Consider the following 21,531-nt stretch of genomic DNA (forward strand, 5'->3'; position numbering starts at 1 on the left):
GATGCAGTGCTGTCAAGGCTCACGCATTCGGCGCGAGACTCACGCATTTGAACGTCGTGTCACACTCTCACGCCGGTACATGATTTTCTCACGAATTTTTAATATTATAGCAAAAACAAAATTATACATATATATATATATCTTTTATTAGGTAAATGTATCTCATACGTAGAATAATGACTCTTTGCCGTAGAAAAATTACTTTTACCGTAAACTTAAGCTATTATAGCAAAATAATTTGCATAGAAACTTGTTGAAATCCCATTAAGAAGATTTTCTATGATTTCAAGAGGAGTCATTATTCTATGGGGGTCAGTTTTCAACGTGTGAGGGGTCGTAGTACTACGGGTTTTTCAGCTGGGAGTCATTTTTCTCCTGTAGAAAACTGAATCCTTTAGCCGTAGAAATGTGACCGGGGAGTCAGTATTCTACGGGAGTCAAAATACCACGTTACACCGGCCTGCCCGGTTAAGCATCGTAAGGCATTAAAATCATATAATAGGTGTCCACGTTGTTTATTGATCAGAATCTCGAACCTTGACCAATTGTCATCTCGCTTATTTCCCACGCCGGTTTATTGGGATTCACGATGTCGGACTCCGACCAGACAAAATCTCACTCCTTGCGAACGTTCCAACTTCATAACTCTGCTGATGGGGTGCAAACTTAGCACCTGTGGACATTTTGAAATATTCAAGATGGCTGCGAAAACACAGAACTCGGATACTTAAGATATCAACAGTTTCTTTATATGCGACAAAGTATCCGAGTTCTGTGTTTTGGCAGCCATTTTGAAGAAACTGTTGATGTCTAAGATCGTGTTTTAGTGGTCAAGGAATTCATTTTTAAATCCAAGATGGCCGTCAGTATAAACGTCAAAACAAGGAAATTGTACTTTACCATATTTTACATCAACTAGGACAACAGTTTGACGTTACAGACGGAGTGTTATGGACCACGGATTTAATTTATAACGGCCTCTTGCTAAATGAGATATTGCTCATCATTTAAATCGAAGATGGTCATGAAAATTATCGCATAGACTAAGAAGGGGTATAATCTTACATTCTATTTTACTCCCCAAAATAATACTTACTTCAATACAGAATGTTTAGTGACAAGGGCCACGTTTTACGAAGCGATCTCAGCACTAAGATCACCTTAAGTTCATGAGGTAGCTGTGCACCTTAGGTGATCTTAGTGCTAAGATCGCTTTGTAAAACGGGGCCAAGGAATTTAGAAATAAAGGATACTACAGAAAGTATAGAATCTGTTTCATACATAAGGATTCAGAACAAAGTTGGCCATCAAAACAAAGCGTTATGATAAAAATGATGACGAGCTTTCTTCATATATAACAATATTCCTTCTGATCCAGCTTTTAGTGTCTGTATTGTGCAACTTCTGAACTCATAAAAACCTTCAAAATGTTTTATGGTAGACACCCAGAAGCCTTTTTAACGATATCACGCCTCACTGACTCAAACGATGTCGGATGCAATACCCTAGTTTGACCTTCTACGTGCCTTTTTATCTTTTTTGGTGAGCATTCTGTACATTTCAACTATGGACATAATGGCTGTAATCTGTGCTCATGTCGGGTACCACCGCAATCTGATTAAAATTAGCTCTACTGGTCTACCAGTAGATATAACAGCATTGCGTGGACTCCTATGTCCAGGTGACATTTCATCTATAAATAAATATCGACCAATTACACTTCGCCTTTTATAGCGTTGTTCGGGAGCATACACATTCTAACAATATCGGGTGAGACTATTTATGCAATCGGCGAACTTGTTGGTCTATTTCAACATTAAAAACAGGGGAAAAAGTGCAGCAATAAACTCTGGATTGTATACTAGTATAAACATATTTTATGGCTATACATCACGGTTTTTTCGTCTTCAAACGAATTTTATATAAAATTTTATATTGAAATTAGTTTCCGGCATACTTCGTAATTCACCCGAATCATTTCATATACCCTCGGCATAATCCCGAATGTTTTCAAATTCTTTAGAAAATCATTGGCATGATTTTGCAAGTAAGGTTTTGATTGGTTGAATGAAAGGTCAACTGGACATGAGCTCCAACGGGGTGCTGTTAGATCCACGTGTAATAGTAATTAACCAGTGGAGCTCATTTTAATTAGATTGGTGCCACCGGTCGGAAAGACAGAGATTTATTCAGGCGTTCTACGAGACCAAACATAGGCCTCTTCCCAAAAGAAAGTGGCACTGACAATTCAGAATTTCTGTACTAAAAATGCCCAATATATAAAATTATGTGTATTCTAATAAATTAATTTTACAGTGGTGTATTGCGTCAATGGGTGGCTTAAACAAATATCCCAGGTATGATTGATTTAGTCGCGCTAATTTTCACAATCCCATCAGACATGGGACCCTAGCCAACAATCCTGGATAAATCCCCGGAAGGATATGCTCACTGTTTTTACAGTGATTCGTAAGAGCATGCCATCAAAACTGCATATATTCCATTGATCTCTATCCAGGCCTTGACCTTAACATTTTTCAGTGGTAGCCCACCGGGCTACCAGGTTATGAAATCTGGTAGCCCTCAGTAAATTTGGTAGTCCATAATTTTAATAACTTTTAAAAAAACAGAGACGAAAAAGCAAAATCATTTATTTTTATTTAAACGTTGTTTTAGGATGGTTTTTTTTTTTTTTTTTTTATTTTTTAAGCATCTTGTTGATTGCAGAGTAACTGGAGGTGCAAAAACAATCTAGTAGCCCGGCGGACTACCAGGTTTAAACATCTGGTAGCCCGAGTGAGAAATTAGTAGCCAGAACACCCTGAGCTACTGCTAAGGTCGAGCCCTTAGCTAGTCTTGGAAGTAGCAGTCCTACGGGCTACGGGCGGTACAGGGGGATAAAACATGTTACGGATTTCCTAGAGGAGTGGCGGTCCTCCTAAGGTCAAGCACCTGGTAGTATCATGTGGAAGCTTGGGCATTCCTTAGCTAGTCTTGGAAGTAGCAGTCCTCGGGCTACGGGCTACGGGCGGTACAGGGGGGATAAAACATGTTACGGATTTCCTAGAGGAGTGGCGGTCCTCCTAAGGTCAAGCACCTGGTAGTATCATGTGGACGCTTGGGCATTCCTTAGCTAGTCTTGGAAGTAGCAGTCCTCGGGCTACGGGCTACGGGCGGTACAGGGGGATAAAACATGTTACGGATTTCCTAGAGGAGTGGCGGTCCTCCTAAGGTCAAGCACCTGGTAGTATCATGTGGACGCTTGGGCATTCCTTAGCTAGTCTTGGAAGTAGCAGTCCTCGGGCTACGGGCTACGGGCGGTACAGGGGGGATAAAACATGTTACGGATTTCCTAGAGGAGTGGCGGTCCTCCTAAGGTCAAGCACCTGGTAGTATCATGTGGACGCTTGGGCATTCCTTAGCTAGTCTTGGAAGTAGCAGTCCTCGGGCTACGGGCTACGGGCGGTACAGGGGGGATAAAACATGTTACGGATTTCCTAGGGGAGTGGCGGTCCTCCTAAGGTCAAGCACCTGGTAGTATCATGTGGAAGCTTGGGCATTCCTTAGCTAGTCTTGGAAGTAGCAGTCCTCGGGCTACGGGCTACGGGCGGTACAGGGGGGATAAAACATGTTACGGATTTCCTAGAGGAGTGGCGGTCCTCCTAAGGTCAAGCACCTGGTAGTATCATGTGGAAGCTTGGGCATTCCTTAGCTAGTCTTGGAAGTAGCAGTCCTCGGGCTACGGGCTACGGGCGGTACAGGGGGATAAAACATGTTACGGATTTCCTAGAGGAGTGGCGGTCCTCCTAAGGTCAAGCACCTGGTAGTATCATGTGGACGCTTGGGCATTCCTTAGCTAGTCTTGGAAGTAGCAGTCCTCGGGCTACGGGCTACGGGCGGTACAGGGGGGATAAAACATGTTACGGATTTCCTAGGGGAGTGGCGGTCCTCCTAAGGTCAAGCACCTGGTAGTGGATCAAGGAAGAAATCACGACTTTGCCTAACATCCTTTTGACTAGTTTGTGCAGAGATAAGATTTTGATATGGCAATACGGTTTTGTCTTTCCGATTTACTTTCTGACGTACAGCAATTTTTATTATTGCTTCAATCCAAGATAGCTACCAAAATTGCTTCAAAACCCAAAACAAATGTCCACGGTGTGTGCATCACAATAAACAATGATTCTGAGGGTTTTGATGACGGGACGTACCCCAGTGGTTGGGTGGGGTGGGGGCTCAAACATATTATTGGTAGTAAATCTTAAGGCAGAGATCGTAGAATGCAGGAAATTGCATTTTGCATTTCAGGACATCTAATTTTCACACTTCCGAACCCCTAGGCGCTTTGCTTTGCGTCCTCCATCTCAGTCAGCCCCCCCCCCCCCCCCCCCAATGTTTACTCGCTTGCGCCGTGCTTGCTAGAAAGAAGTAAAGTTATCTGAAATATCATCTAAAATATTAATTCTTACGCCGACAGCTTTTTCTTATGTTTGTCCCGATCTGTTGTTGAACGATCTGAATGTAATGTTGCATGATATAGACGAAGTTGATAACCTTGCTGTGGGAAATGGACAAGTTGCAAACCAATGATCTGATATTTTGACAAAGACTATGCAATCAGGTTTTAGCATTACCCTTTTTCTGTCTTTTGATAATGGATATAATGTTATATTGTTTATCACTGCTTTTCGTTGACCATAACAATGTGTCTCAACAACACTGTATTCATTCGACATCAACTTTCCACACCTTAGTATTGCAATTGTTTCTATATATCTGATTATACCTACATTGTCACTAGGAGAATATCCATTTATTAATACAATAAAAATATTAACAAACCAGTTGCTGCCCAGCAAAGCGTATTCGATTTTTAAAGTTAGCATTAAGTCATTCATTTTCATAGTTAACACGAAGGCTACTTTCCTGGACTGATTGGCATTTTTAAAAATGCCCCACCCTGTGATAGGTGGCCAAACAATACACACGCACATATAACTTCACCTTCAGCATCCACATTATCCAGTCGGTCAAATTGGTTTAATATTAACATTGACTGTTAACTGTCTCATAAGGTGCTGGCTTCACTCCACATGGAGTAGTTAATTGTCAGTGGCGGATCCAGAAAATCCATATAGGGGGGCCCCAATGACATGGAGCGGAATGACAATGAAACTTTGGGAGAGGTTTGGAGGGGATCTATGTAAAAAAAAAAAAAAAAAATATATTATAAAATTATAACTGTCGCAAAATGTAGGAGGGGGGGCGAGCCTCTGGGACCCCTCTAGATTCGCCACTGATTGTGGAAGTAATGTAAAGCTTAATTGTTCATTAATCAACGTTTGTAGCCTCTGGTTGCGGCAACAAAGTATGAGGCTTCTCTGGTGACTTATCCCCATCAACGTCTAAGTCCTCGAATTTAATATGTTTAAATGATTCAAGCAGAAATTAATGATTAACCCTTTATATCATAGCAACGTGAAAGGGCACGTGCTAGCAAATGACAGTATCACAGCCTGAAAGGGCACGTGCTAGCAAATGACAGTATCACAGCCTGAAAGGGCACGTGCTAGCAAATGACATGTAACCGATTTATGTTTATTTTCTGTTGCCATCTTACAGTCAAGCAGCGATAACATTATCTGTATTAGAAAGTGAATTCGAGAACTGGGGCCCATTTCACAAAACATCGTAAGTTTACGTCTGCGACTAGCAGTTATACCGGGTATACATTTACACGTGTTTGGCATCTGTTTCACGGAGAAATTTACATCATTACAGAAGATGGAGCATTTTAAGGACACACTAAAATGAAATATGTGTACTTCAAACCGTGTTTGGTGTTCTTATAGTAGTAATACGAACTGTGGTTTAGTCGTAGATTTACGTTTACGTGCAAAACTAGGCTTACGATGTTTTCTGAAATTGGGCCCAGATGATTATGTTGTTGATGCAGATCAGCTGACACAAGTTGTTACATCATTTGATAGTGATTTAAGACGAAAGTGACACTTAGTATATAAGAAGACCACCAGTATGTAAATATGAGGACTGTAGTCTGAACAGCATAGTGCATTCACTTTATACATTACCGTAAGGAGGTTTTGTACTATGGTTTTGTTAAAGAGACAGTCCTGAGTTGTGCTGCAATTGTTAAGATGTTATCGACTAACAGAGACTTTTTAACGATTGTAATTATATATCAAATATATTTTTCTGCATAAAATATTACTGGCTGTATATTAAACGTGTTTCTGATCATTCTAATATGTGTACTAGGTTAAAGTTTATTTTATTTCCTAATAATTAGTTTTTGTACGTACGAAATTATGTGAAGACAAAATCCAGTTTGGGCTTCTTACAAATATTAAGACGACCAGAAACACATTGAATATACAGACACTGGTATTTTAAACAAGAAAATATATTTATTATGTAAATTTAATCGTAGAAATATGTTATTAGTCGGAAACATCTTACAATGCAGCAAACTCAGGATTGTCCCTTTAATGATTAATTAATTATTTATTTCATTCATTCATTGTAGTTATGGTAACGTTAGCTCGACTCACCTATAGCCCTCGTTTTATTGATATGTTGTAGGGGAGGGCTAAAGAGGACTGTGTGTTAATACTTCGGCAATCGTCGACGACCAAATGGTAGCCAGCTACTGTGTCTTACTGTCTAAAATACACATGTGTTCCTATCTCTGATGCTACAGAGCTTTAGTTTGATTATTCTTGAGTCCATTCATCACATTAAACTTACATGTTGTTAACCAGTACCAACGCTACACGAAGAAACCCGACGCCCCTATACGAAACGAACCTGCGCTATATTTTCTTGTGTGTAACGGGCGGAGTTTAGCTCTGTCGGTGGAGTGCTCGCTTGAGGTGCTTGCGTCGCAGGATCGAACCACCTCGGTGCGTCCATTCAACTGATTAGGTTTTTTCTCCGTCCTACCAGTGCACCACAACTGGTCACACGCCGTGGTATGTGCTATCCTGTCTGTGGAAAAGTGAATATAAAAGATCCCTTGCCTCATTAGGAGAAATGTAGCGGGTTTCCTCTGATGACAATATAAGTTGTAGAAGCATCACGAGGGGTATATGGCTTTTTATGTACCCTCTGTATGTACTTTTACCCCGAGCCGAAGGCGAGGGGGTAAAAGAGCACACAGAGGGTACATAAAAAGCCATATACCCCGAGAGATGCTTCTACAACGAATTTATCTTGCCGACATGTTAAACCATATAGCCAAATAATCAAAATATCGCCAGACAATAATTGTTAACAATTTATTAACGGAGCCGTACCACGCGGACGCGAACGAAACCACTTGCCAGTGACGAAAAATAGTTCCATCGATAAACGAGTTTTTAACTTCAAATGTTTGTAATACGAAATTGTCTGAAACAGATATTAATTTTGTTTTTTAAATCTAATTATTGCTTTAGCATTAACTGCGATGGCTGGAAACTGTTGGAAATTACAGACGGGGTATAAGAGAATTTGGCTCCGCCCACAGGGGTATAAGGGATTTGTCCAACGGCAAACAACCAATGAGATTAAAGAATTTTACATGAAGGCGAGATAATCACAATTAACACGTTTGACATCCAATAGCCGATGGTTGATTTATCAATGTGCTCTAGTGGTATCGTTAAACAAAACAAAATTAACGCCCGCACGGCGCGTTCAAATCATGGCAATCAACAATATATTTTTAGCATTTGTTTTTTTTTTACATTTCGGAAGACTATGCTATTATAAAATATATTTTTAAATTGTGTTGTAATCCTACTAACCTCTAATTCGAAGATGTGCCGGGTGTCGTTAAAGAAGCCTTCCTGTCTTGCAGGGTATCGCGGATGCTATCGACAGTTCTTCAAGAGAGACAAGCCAGGTCCCATCAACATGAACCGGCATCTCGTCAGGATCGGAGTTCCCTCCCTTGCACTGTGTCTGCATCACTGCATCGTGAACCGTGCCGAGTACGCCGCCGTATCGGACGCGTTAGTAGGCCACAGACCACAATTAATTTCTCTATATGTTTCTATATAGCCATAGTTTGGCTATAACATTTTTATTAATATCAGCAGGCCCGTGGATTTTTGTATGTACCTTTGCCTGCCTGGGGGACACATACCCTGAAAAGGACAACCCCTGTTGTCCAGCTCTTTCTCCCGGGGGGGGGGGGGGGGGGGGGGGGGGGGCGTAGCCCAGTGGTAAAGTGCTCGCTCGATGCGCGGTCGGTCTGGGCTCGATCCCCGTCGGTGGGCCCATTGGGCTATTTCTCGTTCCAGCCAGTGCACCACGACTGGTATATCAAAGGCCGTGGTATGTACTCTCCTGTCTGTGGGATGGTGCATATAAAAGATCTCTTGCTGCTAATCGAAAAGAGTAGACCACGAATTGGCGACAGCGGGTTTCCTCTCTCAATATCTGTGTGGTCCGTAACCATATGTCTGACGCCATATAACCGTAAATAAAATGTGTTGAGTGCATCGCTAAATAAAAAAAACATTTCTTTCTTTTTATTTCTCCCAGGATATTGGTTTAAACAAACACACCCTTTAAACCTGGCCGGAGTACACCCATTTTACACAAAAAGCACTACTTTTGCATGCACCGGAATTACCACAAACAAGTCTTCAATATCAACAAGTTACACATGTTTACAAACTACATGCTCTCCCCTGTCAACGTCAGTCAAATAGTTGCCACTTCATAGCTGCCACTTCATAGCTGTCTGCTATGAAATAATCACAGTCAAACAGAAGACTACTTGCGCGGACAAATTTCCGGAGGCCAGTAGTCTTCTGTTATCTAGGTTCCAATGCACCAAATCAATTGCTATTGCCCATAATGTTTACTAATAAAACTGGCATAAGCAGCGTATCAAGTTCAACGCACCTAGCCCGACTACTCTGACCGTAAGAGAAGACGACGAACATTTAGATACTTAGCGTAATAACCAGGGCCTCGTTTAGACATGGGGCCAGGGTCCCGGGGCACTTCAGGTTCGGGGGCCCCTCATCATAGAAATTAAATTACATGACAAATAAAAAAAAATGAACTAATAATCTAATTATTACATTTTTTTTAATAAAGGAAGACCTTAGTCGGGGGGGGGGGTCTCTGGTAGGGGGGCCTGGGGCAATTGCCCCCTTATGAATCCGACACTGGTCATAACTGTCCAAATGTCCGTTTTGCTGTCTTACAGTCAGAGTACTCGAGCTACAACATACCCAGGTAGTAAACACTGGCGCTGGAAGTAGGGGTGGGGGGTGGCAAGGGGGCATATATTTTGTATCTATCGTTACTGGCTATAGTATTTTTTATTGATATCATTAGGCCAATGGATATTTATGCACCTTTGCCAGCGTAGGAGCAACATATACCTTGAAAAGAACAACCCCTGTTGTCCAGCTCTTTCTCCCAGGATATTGGTTTAAAGAAACAAACCGGAGTACACCCATTTTGAACAAAAAGTTGAGCGCATTGATTTATTAATCATCGGCTATTGGATGTCAAACATTTGGTAATTTTGGCATATAGTCCTAGAGTGGAAACCCGCTACACTTTTCCATTAGTAGCAAGGGATCTTTTATATGCACCAAACAGACAGGATAGCACATACCACGGCCTTTGACATACCAGTCGTGGTGCACTGGCTGGAACGAGAAATAGCCCAATGGGCCCACCGACGGGGATCCCACACCGATCGTTCACCAAGCGAGCGCTTTACCACTGGGCTACGTCCGCACCCCCCCCCCCCCTACAAAAAGTGCCACATTTGCATGGGAAGGAGTTACCACAAAAAGGTGTGAAATGTTTACAAACTACATGCTATCCACTGTCAACTTCAGTCTAATACTACCAGTTGCCACTTTAAAGGCATATTGTCACAGACCACTGATCTATTTAATGGTCTAACAAAGTATTACCTGAACAAAAATAATTTGATTTGTCCCAAAATATACCTTATTCAACCATCTCCATAACCACCATACTCCATTTATTAATGACATTTTGTAATAATAACTGAATTATGGCAATGGTCCATAATTCAAAAACTAAAATTGCTGAGAGGGATGCATGGATTTCACTCCATCCTGGTTCAGTTATGGTGATGCGATAGCCAGATTTGGTTTCCAACAATTAATGTAATTTTTATTTATTATCCATTTTTAAAGAAATAAGATACTTAAATCAGTGACAGTATGCCTTTAAAGCTGTCTGCCATAAAATAACCAGTCTGTAACATGTTAACAGCAGACTAGTAACTAGTGCGAATGTATTTCGGGATTTACTAAAAAAAAATTGATTGATTTTTTTTTTTTTTTTTTTTTTTTTACCAAGGATTCTCGAAGAAACCTGAAGTGGAAGCAAATTACAATTTGTATTTATTTTGGTGAATTGCGCAAACATTGTGTCTATACATGTGCTGATTTCGTGGATTTATTAAAATGTAAAACTCTTTTCCTTTTTTTTTTTTTAATTGTGCTGTTGTTTTGTGCAGAGCCGCTTTATTCTTTATAGTAGCACATGTAGCACGTGCTACGGTCCCCGCACTTAAAGGGGCCCCGCGGTGATGGTACATTTATTTTTCCCAGGTCATTTTCCCCCTGTCCCCGAGGGCAGGGCCGTACCCTGATCAAAATCCTGGGGGGGGGGGGGGGGGCACTACTTTTTATAACCAAATGAAACACTATACAAATTAAACCTTGAGATGTGTATGCTATTTTATGGAGTAAAAAGAAAAGAAGAAAAAAGAGAGATTCTCGGGGGATGGGGGCAACTACCCCCTCCCCCCCCCCCCCACACCTGGAGGGTACAGCCCTGGAAGGGGTTGCAAAATATATATCCTGGGAAGGGGAACCCGCTGCTATTAGTGCTACAGGCCCCGCGGATCCTTAAACCGGCTCTGGTATTGTGGGTGCCACAGAGCAGAGGGTAGTTTATGTGAAAACATTCCTATTTAGAGCAACAGATAAACCTCAAATATAAAGGGTAGTGTGCCTTTTAATTTGTATGGTACACCCATGAAATCGAGCACAGTGGTTCTCTATCGCTACTCTGCTATACACTTTGTCGTATGTTTCACATTTCGATGCAGTTTTTGTTTCACACGTGTTTTATATATTATTTTATTTCTAGCAAACAGTGTGGATGTTCGGATGACATATCACCAGAAGTGAAGGCTAGAGAAGAAACCTGTAACGTCGTGTGTGTGAACCCACCATTTGTAGCCACACCGTGTGGTGGAATGATGCGATGGTCTATTTATGAACTCGTCGATAAGACCATACCGAAAGGTACTTTTGATGACGTATTTAGGCTATTATAGTGTCTTAGGTCACATTCCATCGCATCTGTGTTAAAGGTAGGCTAGTGTTATTCCAATGATCGATTATAATCGACAATTGATCGGTTTTGTTAAAGGTAGGCTAGTGTTATTCCAATGATCGATTATAATCGACAATTGATCGGTTTTGTTAAAGGTAGGCTAGTGTTATTCCAATGATTGATTATAATCGACAATTGATCGGTTTTGTTAAAGGTAGGCTAGTGTTATTCCAATGATCGATTATAATCGATAATTGATCGGTTTTGTTAAAGGTAGGCTAGTGTTATTCCAATGATTGATTATAATCGACAATTGATCGGTTTTGTTAAAGGTAGGCTAGTGTTATTCCAATGATTGATTATAATCGACAATTGATCGGTTTTGTTAAAGGTAGGCTAGTGTTATTCCAATGATTGATTATAATCGACAATTGATCGGTTTTGTTAAAGGTAGGCTAGTGTTATTCCAATGATTGATTATAATCGATAATTGATCGGTTTTGTTAAAGGTAGGCTAGTGTTATTCCAATGATCGATTATAATCGATAATTGATCGGTTTTGTCTCTACCAATGTGATGATCGATTATAAAAATCAATAATCGATTGTGTGTGAAAATGTTAACTGTAACTCTTCCGCCAGTTTAGATGATAGAATTGATATTTGTATCCATGTGTACGTTAAAACAGACCTCAATTAATTATTAAAGGTAACATTATCCATTTTTAGGATCTAGACCATGGCGAATACAATAGATGTCTGAACCTTATAATATGTTATTCTAACCGATTGTGTAATCGAAAGTTGATCGGTTTTTGCCAACCGATTATAACCGATGATCGATGGTGAAATTCCAACCGATTCCCAACACTAGTTAAAGGCAAATTGCTTTAAAAATAAAAAAATAAAGTTTGTTTTGTTTAACGACACCACTAGAGCAAATTGATTAATTAATCATCGACTATTGGATGTCAGACATTTGGTAATTTTGACATATAGTCTTAAAGACAAAAGGGATATTTTACATGCACCATCCCGCAGACAGGATAGCACATACCACGGCTTTTGATATACCAGTCGTGGTGCACTGGGTGGAAAAATAAATAGCCCAACGGACCCACCGACGGGGATCGATCTCAAACCGACCGCGCATCACGCGAGTGCTTTACCAGTACAATGACGACTTTGACATTCTCATGAGGCTGGATGTAGTTCAGTAGTAGAGTGCTTGCCTATAAGAATATATATCGATGGACAATGGCTTAACACCTAGGGTCGAATTTACGAAGACTGTTTTTTTCTTAAATGAAGGTGTTTAACCTTTCATTTCAACTTATTTTCGTGCTTATATCCAATTAAGGTTCAAACACGCTGTCCTTGGCACACACCTCAGCTATCTGGGCTGTCTGCTCAGGACAGTGGGTTAGTTGTTAGTTGGTTAGTTGTTAGTGAGAGAGAAGAGGGTGTAGTGACTGTACACCTATACACATTGAGTCCTTAAGGTTGTACTAAACCAAATAACTTCCGGCTGGGTCAAAGTTCTAGGTGCACCCAACTTTTGATTGAGAAGTGAACACCACAAGTCCTGTTATTGGTTATAAATGTGAGTGTGTTGGTTGTAAAACAATAATAGTTTCATCTGGGTAAAAAAAAAATATGCAATTTTATTTCATCTAGTACCAATGTGTCAAGTAGTCTTGTGCTTGAAACCTGTAAAAAACAGTACTCGATTTTGTGCGAAGCTAGGGTAGTCATAGACGCTACCCGTTATATCAGAAACGAGCAGCTTGACCCCCAATTTTGAGGGGCGGTAGTATTTATATCCGTGGCGTTTATGTCGATTGATACGCTGCAGGTAGGAGTTTTAGCCACATATGTTACTATTGTCGTCTATGGGATTTGATTTGGTAGTATACACCCTTAAGAACTCGCTCTGGGTTGGAGCCGTAACCGGGCTCGAACCCTATACCTACCATCCTGCAGTCCGATGGCTTAATCACTGCGCCACCGAGGCCGGTCGGTGTTTAACCATTGTAAATGTGTGTAGTTCTATGCGTCTAAGACTTGCTTTGTAAATTCGGCCCGTAGTTTTTGTTTGTCCACATTGTGTTGTGACAGTTTTATTGTTTCAAATTTTTAAATACTAAGTGACTTACTCATGTGGCATTTGTATTTAAAACATTACCAAGCGTTTCTTCTTGATATTCAAGTTTCTAAAGCTAGTTGTGTGGAGCTGGAACGGGGGAAGGGTGGTGGGTGGTGTTATTGGAGAGTTTGTAATGATATTATTAATTTTTATTAATTTGTATTATATATGTTCGTTACAAAAATCAGTTGAGCTGATACAAACAATAATAGGACCATATTTGCATGTACAATGTACATATAATGTATACGTCGGTGCCAATGCACCATGACTGGTATATCAAATGCCGTGGTATGTGCTATCCTGCCTGTGTGATGATGCATAGCCCTTGCTACTAATGGAAAAAATGTGGCGGGTTTCCTCTCTAAGACTACATTTCAAAAATACAAAAGTGTTTGACATCCAATATCTGATGATTAATAAACCAATGTGCTCTAGCGGTGTGGTTAAAACAAAACAAACTTTTATGAAATGTATAAACAAATATTTTTCAGTGTTTTATGGCTGTTTTCGCATTCACAAACTCTCGTCTGCTCAGTACCGGTTCAAGCCGCTGGAGGTGAACTCTGAATTCATGACGGACAGCACGAGCGTTCAGACCGGAAGTGCCAGTATGTGCATCCGGCACTGCAGGAAGCGCGGACACAAGTTCGCCGCCATTTTCAGAGGGTGAAACATTAAAATACATCTTGTACTATACACTTTAGATTTCAGATTGGCGCGGGGTGGGGGGGGGGGGGGGGGGGGGGGGGGGGGGGGGGGGGGGGGGGTAGAGAGCAACCCACACTATGTATGTATGTATTCGAGGCATGGGATGTTTAACCCTGAGTGAGTGCTCCGCAAGGCTCAATGGGTAGGTGTAAACCACTTGCACCGACCGGTGATCCATAACGGTTCAACAAAGGCCACGGTTTGTGCTATCCTGCCTGTGGGAAGCGCAAATAAAAGATCCCTTGCTGCCTGTCGTAAAATAGTAACCTATGTGGCGACAGCGGGTTTCTCGTCCAATAGCCGATAATAAGATAAAAAAAAATCAATGTGCTCTAGTGGCGTCGTTAAATAAAACAAACTTTTTAACCATATGTCTAACGCCATATAACCGTAAATACAATGTGTTGAGTGCGTCGTTCAATAAAAATATGTCCTTCCTTGTATGTATGTATGTATGTATATATTGATGTATGAATATTTATATATTGTATGTAGGTCGAGGTTAACTGTTAAATACATAGGTTTTAACGCACTGGCGCAGGGGATAAATACACTTAAGTATGTATGTATGCATATATTGATATATGAATATCTATATATTGTATGTATGTCGAGGTTGACTGCTACATACATAAATATTAACGCACTGGCGCATGGGATAATTAAATCCTTTCTAGTCTCACAAATTGTCCCATGCTGTTGCTGGGACTCGAACCTGTGGCACCGAATCGCCCGCAACTTGCAGACTAACCACTAATTTAGAAAATTTAATACAGTAAAGAAGAAAAAAAGAGAGAGATCTGATTGAGGCAGGCGAAGGGGGGGGGGGGGCGGGGGGGGGGGGGGGGGCATGTATTGCAGTGCTCTCCAGGGAACATCCCATCAGCTATTATATAAGGAAACTGGCTTCTTTTCATACCTTTATCAGAAAAGAGAAAACGTCAGAAACTGTGCATGATGTACAAACTATAAATAAACTTCTACCCATTTTCTTGACATTACAATTGAACTACCGCGTTCTACTGCTGAAATAAATCCTCATCATACACGTAGTGCAGGCAATCTACATATTTTTGTCGAACAAAACTTTTTAAAATTATTTCTCTCCGTCCGTCGTTAAACTATGGAACAACACAACAACTGACATTAGGCATTCTTCATCAGTAAATGGATTTAAAATTGAAATTAAATTTGATCCGATTATACCATCTTACTTTTATAATGGCAGAAGATATTACATAGCTGACTCCGTTTGGATAATAGTAACTTAAATGGTCGTAAATTCTTACGATACGTAAGTGACAATTCATCTTGTGATTGCAGTCACCTAATTGAAGACGTTGAACACTTCTTACACTTTTGTCCACTATACAACGTAGTTCGTAATACCCATTTGTCGGATTACCATAATCTTAATTGTAATATTTTACTGTTTGGTGACCCAAACTTTAGTCTCCTAGAAACTAATGCTATATTCAATTATATCCAGAACTCTATTATAAATAGCACACGTTTTAAGATTAATTAACCAGTCACATTTGGTATGATCAAGAGTTACCCACTTTTAAAAATAAAATAGCCAGTCTGGTCTATCCGACTAACACTAAATAAACACAGGTGAATGGTTAAATAAACTGCGGTGTGAAACCCCGTGCAGCCATTTTATCTCTGTCGATTCCTTGAGCGTTAATTGCCGAATTCTTTTATGTTCAATCAGCGGCGACCGGTCAAACGAAACAATTTGCCTTTACTTTTTACATTTGGTTCAGAATTATGACCGTCCGGTTCCGGAAGCTGAATATCTGGATTAATGAATAACTTTACTGAGTGGTCGTTTCGTTTTGCCAAAAAAAAAAAAAACGTCCCGTAAGGTGAAGTTTCCGGACTACTGGAGTCCGGGCTAACGAGGTTCCACTGTAGTCTTAGAGAGGAAACCTGCTATTTTTTTTAGTAGAAAAGGATCTTTTATATGCACCATCCCACAGACAGGATAATACATACCACTGCCTTTAATATACCAGTCGTGGTGCACCAGTTGGAACGAGAAATAATCCGTGCTATTCTGTCTGTGGGATGGTGCATTTAAAAGATCCCTTGCTACTTGTGACGGAACATGCTCTTAATTTCTTTTCGCCTGTGGCGATATTAATTGTTTTAGAGGGCCGTGTGCAGTCCCAATATGCACTTAGACTAAGTGGGCACCTTGTTACGTAATACCTCCGCGCGACCGTACCCTCTAATACACACCCAGACCAGTTGTGGAGGCCATTTGGCCAGTAGTTACGTAATACCTCCGCGAGTTCTGTTTTACGACCTTGTTTTCCGAGCGGGTGGCGTCATCTAGTCTGACCATCTAAGAAAAAATGTCGTCTTGGTCACTGTGGAAAATTCACATGATAGGAGGAGGACCGCGATGTGTCCCCAGGCGATATTCGAATTTTGTAATAAATAGCTAGGATTTAGATTTATCGGAGAGAAACATATTGGAAGGCTACCAGGGAACGTTAGTCCGTTTGGACTTAGTAAATATTATTTCTGCTCTGTTATATAACCTTGATGTGATTGATGTGACTTTAAATATTTTAATACTGTATTATACCAATATTATTTAGACAGTGTTTCCGGTAAACTGACGAAGTAAATTGTAGGCTCACTGTTCTAAAATTATTAAAGCTTAGCCAGTCATCCTAGAGGACCTAGGTAAACTGTAGGTTATTGTCTTTATTGTGATAGGTACCAGTATTAAGTCTGTATTACAAGGTTACTGAATGAGTAGTTAAGGGTTAATTAAAAATTAACCAGTTAGGAATAGAGTTGTAATTCCTTTATTAATTAAGTTCCCCTGGAAGCGTTTCTCAGTTATCACACGTGTGGGTGTTGTGTCACGGTGAAATTATTCGAATATTTTGTAAACTAGACACCTAGTGATTAACTAATTAAGTGATTAGTTCTGGGTTGTTATTATTATTGTTGTTGTCAATTAATTAACTACTGCGGCAAATATATTTATCAGCGTAAGATTAATACAAATTCCAAGGTGTATTGTGTTTTGTTGTGTTTTCTAGTGAAGTAAACGTGCTATATTACATATACTTTATATAAGATCTTATCTTTGATTACCTAGAGCCGAGCCACTCGGGTATTGGACTGCCCGATACAGAGAGATCTAATAGATATACAGTTAGGAGAGATATTTGGATAATCGTGTTTCATTCAGTTACGGGTATTATAGGATCCCCGTGACACTACTAATGGGAAGATGTAGCTGATTTCCTCTCTAAGACTATATGTCAGAATTACCAAAATTATATTTCACATAGTTAGCAATGATTAATAAATCACTGTGCTCTAGTGGTGTCTTGTCCTGAGCCAGGTCACCAATCTTATCGGAGATCGGACTCGAGATGAGCGTGTTCGAAATCCGAGTGGTATATGAGCGCGTAAAACTAGTTACCTACCTATCTATAGTCCACCCCATCATTCAATGAAAAGTTGTTGTTTTTTTTGTAAATAATTTCAGTTTGGTTTGACGTGAAACGAAAAGTAAAAGTGTTTGGGAAATAACATAAAAATACTATTTTTGTGTGCCATTTATGAATCAATTGGCTCATAAATAAATAAGTTGTAGTAAATTCCACAGCATGAAAAAAAATGCGTTCTCTGTGGGTCGGGCTATAGTGGTGTCGTTGAACTTTACCTTTATGGTGACAATTATTGTTCCATATAATTCCAGTGAGAAGTGTGGCTGTGGAGATGCTAAAGGTCTGAACAAGAAGTTTAGTAAAAGCATAGCCTGTGACTTCCCGTGCCAAGATATGAAGCTTGGTTCGTGTGGAAGTATGCACGCACAACCGGAAGCATATATGTCTGTCTGGCTGGCTGATCGATGGGGTAAATCGAACTCAATTTCAAACATGATTTATGTTAGAACAAGTGTGAAATATCTATATATTATTACTAACTAACCAATAAACAGCACACAAACAGACCAAAAAAAAAAAAATAAAAAAAACGAAACGAAACGAAACAAAACAAAAACAAAACCAGCAAAAAAAAAAAAATAAAAAAAATAAAAAAAAAAAAAAAATAATAATAATAATAATAATAATAATAATAATAAATGAACTGAATTGAATTTAATTAATTGAATTAATTAACTGAAATGAAATGAAATAATGGCACCTATTAACTTAATTTTCAACTGGAAGGGAACCAGGGCCCAATTTCACATCTGAAACTAGCATTTAAACCGGTCATACGTTTACACGTGTCTGGCATTTATTTCACACAAAACAAATTACATCATTACGGAAGATAGATCATTTCAATGATGAAATAAAATGAAATATATGTACTTCAAACTATATTAGTGTTCTGTTCGTACTAATAAGAATTGTGGTTTAGTCGTAGATTTACGTTCGCGTACAAAACTAGGCTCACGATGTTTTGTGAAACTGGGCCTAATGCATTATCTTCAGAGTCCCCTGGTCATCTCGCTTCTGACGTCTGTATAAATTGCTGTTTCTTTATCAAGCTATTACATATTTTGAAATGAATGTATACTTTTCTCTGTTATTTCTTCTTTAGCTGTAAAAATGCTGGATGGAATAATTGATCCTGCTTATTATGCTGGAGGTGAGATCAAGTTTAGAATATTTCACGAATAAGGTCAAACAAAATTAATTTATGGTCTCTTGCCAGTGATGTTTTTAAATAGTTGTATTAGCGCAGAATGGGAACTATATTTTTTCACGCATGGTTAACTGAGTAGGTTAAGTGTTTACGATTGGTTTTTAGTTGTGTCAACAAACCACAGTTTACAAATGTTTACTGGACTCGGTAGCGCAGTGGTTAAGCCATCATACTACGGGCTGGTAGGTACAGGGTTCGCAGCCCGGTGCCGGGTCCAACCCAGAGCGAATGAATGAATGAATGAATGTTTAACGACACCCCAGCACGAAAAATACATCGGCTATTGGGTGTCAAACTATGGTAATGCAAATAAATAAAGTGATGATCAACATCAATATACAAATTCAAGGTTTAAACAAAAACAGTGTAAAGAACTGTGCCAAAAATACAAATACAAATATCACAGAATTTTACGGACACCGAATTTTACTCTAAACTTCAATTTGTCCTGTATTGGCCATTCTCAAAGAGAATGTTACACCCCTGCACCACGGTGAGGTTACAGTACGCGCAGGGGTTACATATGTGATGCATATATATTATGTGTTAACGTATGTTTGTTCGTTTTCTTTCCTTTTAATAACTATTTAATAAGATATTTATTTATAGGGCTTACGTGTGGCATCAAATGGATATTATGTGTTAATATATTTTTGGTGGTTTTCTTTACTTTTATTAATTATTTCAGTGGCGGATCCAGCGTAATATAGAGTAGGCGTCACATCGAGGCTGTGAAAGGGGTGGTGGTAGTACTTTTACATTTTTTAAGTATTGTCACAACTGACAGTGGGGGATGTAGGATTTTTCTAGATAGTGGGTGCAACATTGATAGAGGTGACTTACAGTATTCAAAAGTACACTGACATGCATTATCTATATGCTTAAATCGTCCACAGAAATTCTAGCTAACCACTGTAAACATATTCACCAATAAAACAATAAGGATGGAAATGTTTTATTTAATGACACACTCAACACATTTTATTTTCGGTTATATGGCGTCGGATCACGCATATATTGAGGGAGGAAACCCGCTATCGCCACTTCATGGGTTACTCTTTTCGATTAGCAGCAAGGGATCTTTTATATGCACCATTCCATAGACAGGATAGCACATACCACGGTCTTTGATGTACCAGTCGTGGTGCACTGGCTGGAGCGAGAAATAGCCCAATGGGCCCCACTGACGGGGATCTATCCCAGACAGACCGCGCATCAAGCGAACACTTTACCACTGGGCTACGTCTCGCCCTTAATAACCAATAAGTGCACTATATTCATCTGCTAAACACTGTATATTTGGGGGCGTTTCGAATTTCGGAGGGCGTTGTACTTTCAATAACCTCTTATTATACTGGATCCATGTTTGCAGTCTCCCAAGAGCAGTTTGTATGATTAAAATTATACAATAAATTCAACTGAACTAAACCGCCATGCCACTTTTGCCCAAACATCTTAAATTGCATATGCCTGTCGCCCCCAAATAGGATTCGTTGACTTTGTGTTTCTCTTTCCCATGTGGCTGGTGTTCCTCAACAGACGTGACGGACACAGAAAATTCAATGGGAGATCATAAAAAAAGAAAGAAAACATATATGTCAAAAGAAGAACGCAAAACCACTTGTCGTACATTTGGAGAATTTGATTCTTTTATTGAATGGTGAGTCCGATAATCACTAAATGTTGCAGGATATGTTTGCATATTCTTACTCTAGTCCATTGTGAACTTTACAGTAAGTGATAGGACACACCACCATTGATCCACCTCAATCTGTGAGTCACGGTTTAGCTCCGTTTGGTGGCCGAGCGTGTGCTTGACAACTGTCGTGGCACCGCCTGCCCATTGAAGCAACACAGTATACATATGCTGCCAGCTCGGGCATATTCTTTTCGGAGGCTCCCGTCGGTCCAACTCGTTAATAGATATTCAATTGGGTTCAAATCCGGTGATAATCGATGGCCCATTTTTAAACACATTAATGTTGTTGTTCTGATGGAAAGCAGACATGCGAGGCGTTGTCATGTTTTGGAACACTGCGTTGGCGTTGGCCATGTAGGATAATATCAATGGTAGCCCTGTGCATTCAGGTTGCCCTGCCCACGTGGACCAGGTCAGTTTTTGCCAGTGGTGTGAGATGGCTGCCCACTGACACTACCCCCCGAATTTTCCCACTTCCTGATAGTTTTGCCCAACATATACGTTCACAGACAGCCCCCACATATGCAATTCATTTATCGTCGTCCACTGAACCACACCTGTCTCCATCGCAGTTGAGGCCCATTGTCGAAATCTGGCCCCCAACTGCAGGTCGGAAGTCGACGGTGTTGTTTTGTTTAACTAACACGAATTTACATATTGGTCTTCCGTACGGTCTGGTCGGATATCCTGCCAAACCTGGTATTGCTGCGGCTGTGGAGGTGGCAGTTTGGGAAGGTGGCGTAATATGTAGCCCTGACCCCCCCCCCCGATAAATACCTGACCTGTTGGCTGGTAACGGTCCCACAGTCCGGAGATGGTGCTGGGGACAAATGGAGCCCATGGGCCACGGCCGGGTTTCTGGATATAAACTGCGGTCACCAAACTCTGGGCATGTTGGATTGTCTGTCGGCCAGATACAGAGGCCAGCTTTC

The 21,531-nt window shown here is 40.2% G+C and overlaps 1 protein-coding gene across 1 annotated transcript in view; it reads left to right on the plus strand.

Moving 5' to 3' along the window:
* The window catches only part of LOC121384947, a 29,470-nt gene that overhangs the window by 317 nt on the left and 7,622 nt on the right, over window positions 1-21,531 (plus strand). Inside the window, exons 3-7 of the mRNA XM_041515436.1 lie at window positions 7,862-8,015; window positions 11,164-11,321; window positions 13,992-14,166; window positions 17,942-18,099; window positions 18,796-18,843. Of these exons, the coding sequence (XP_041371370.1) occupies window positions 7,862-8,015; window positions 11,164-11,321; window positions 13,992-14,166; window positions 17,942-18,099; window positions 18,796-18,843 (693 nt within the window). The remainder of the gene's footprint in view (window positions 1-7,861; window positions 8,016-11,163; window positions 11,322-13,991; window positions 14,167-17,941; window positions 18,100-18,795; window positions 18,844-21,531) is intronic.

This window comes from Gigantopelta aegis, chromosome 11 (genome assembly GCF_016097555.1).
Source record: "Gigantopelta aegis isolate Gae_Host chromosome 11, Gae_host_genome, whole genome shotgun sequence".
Taxonomy (NCBI): Eukaryota; Metazoa; Mollusca; class Gastropoda; order Neomphalida; family Peltospiridae; genus Gigantopelta; species Gigantopelta aegis.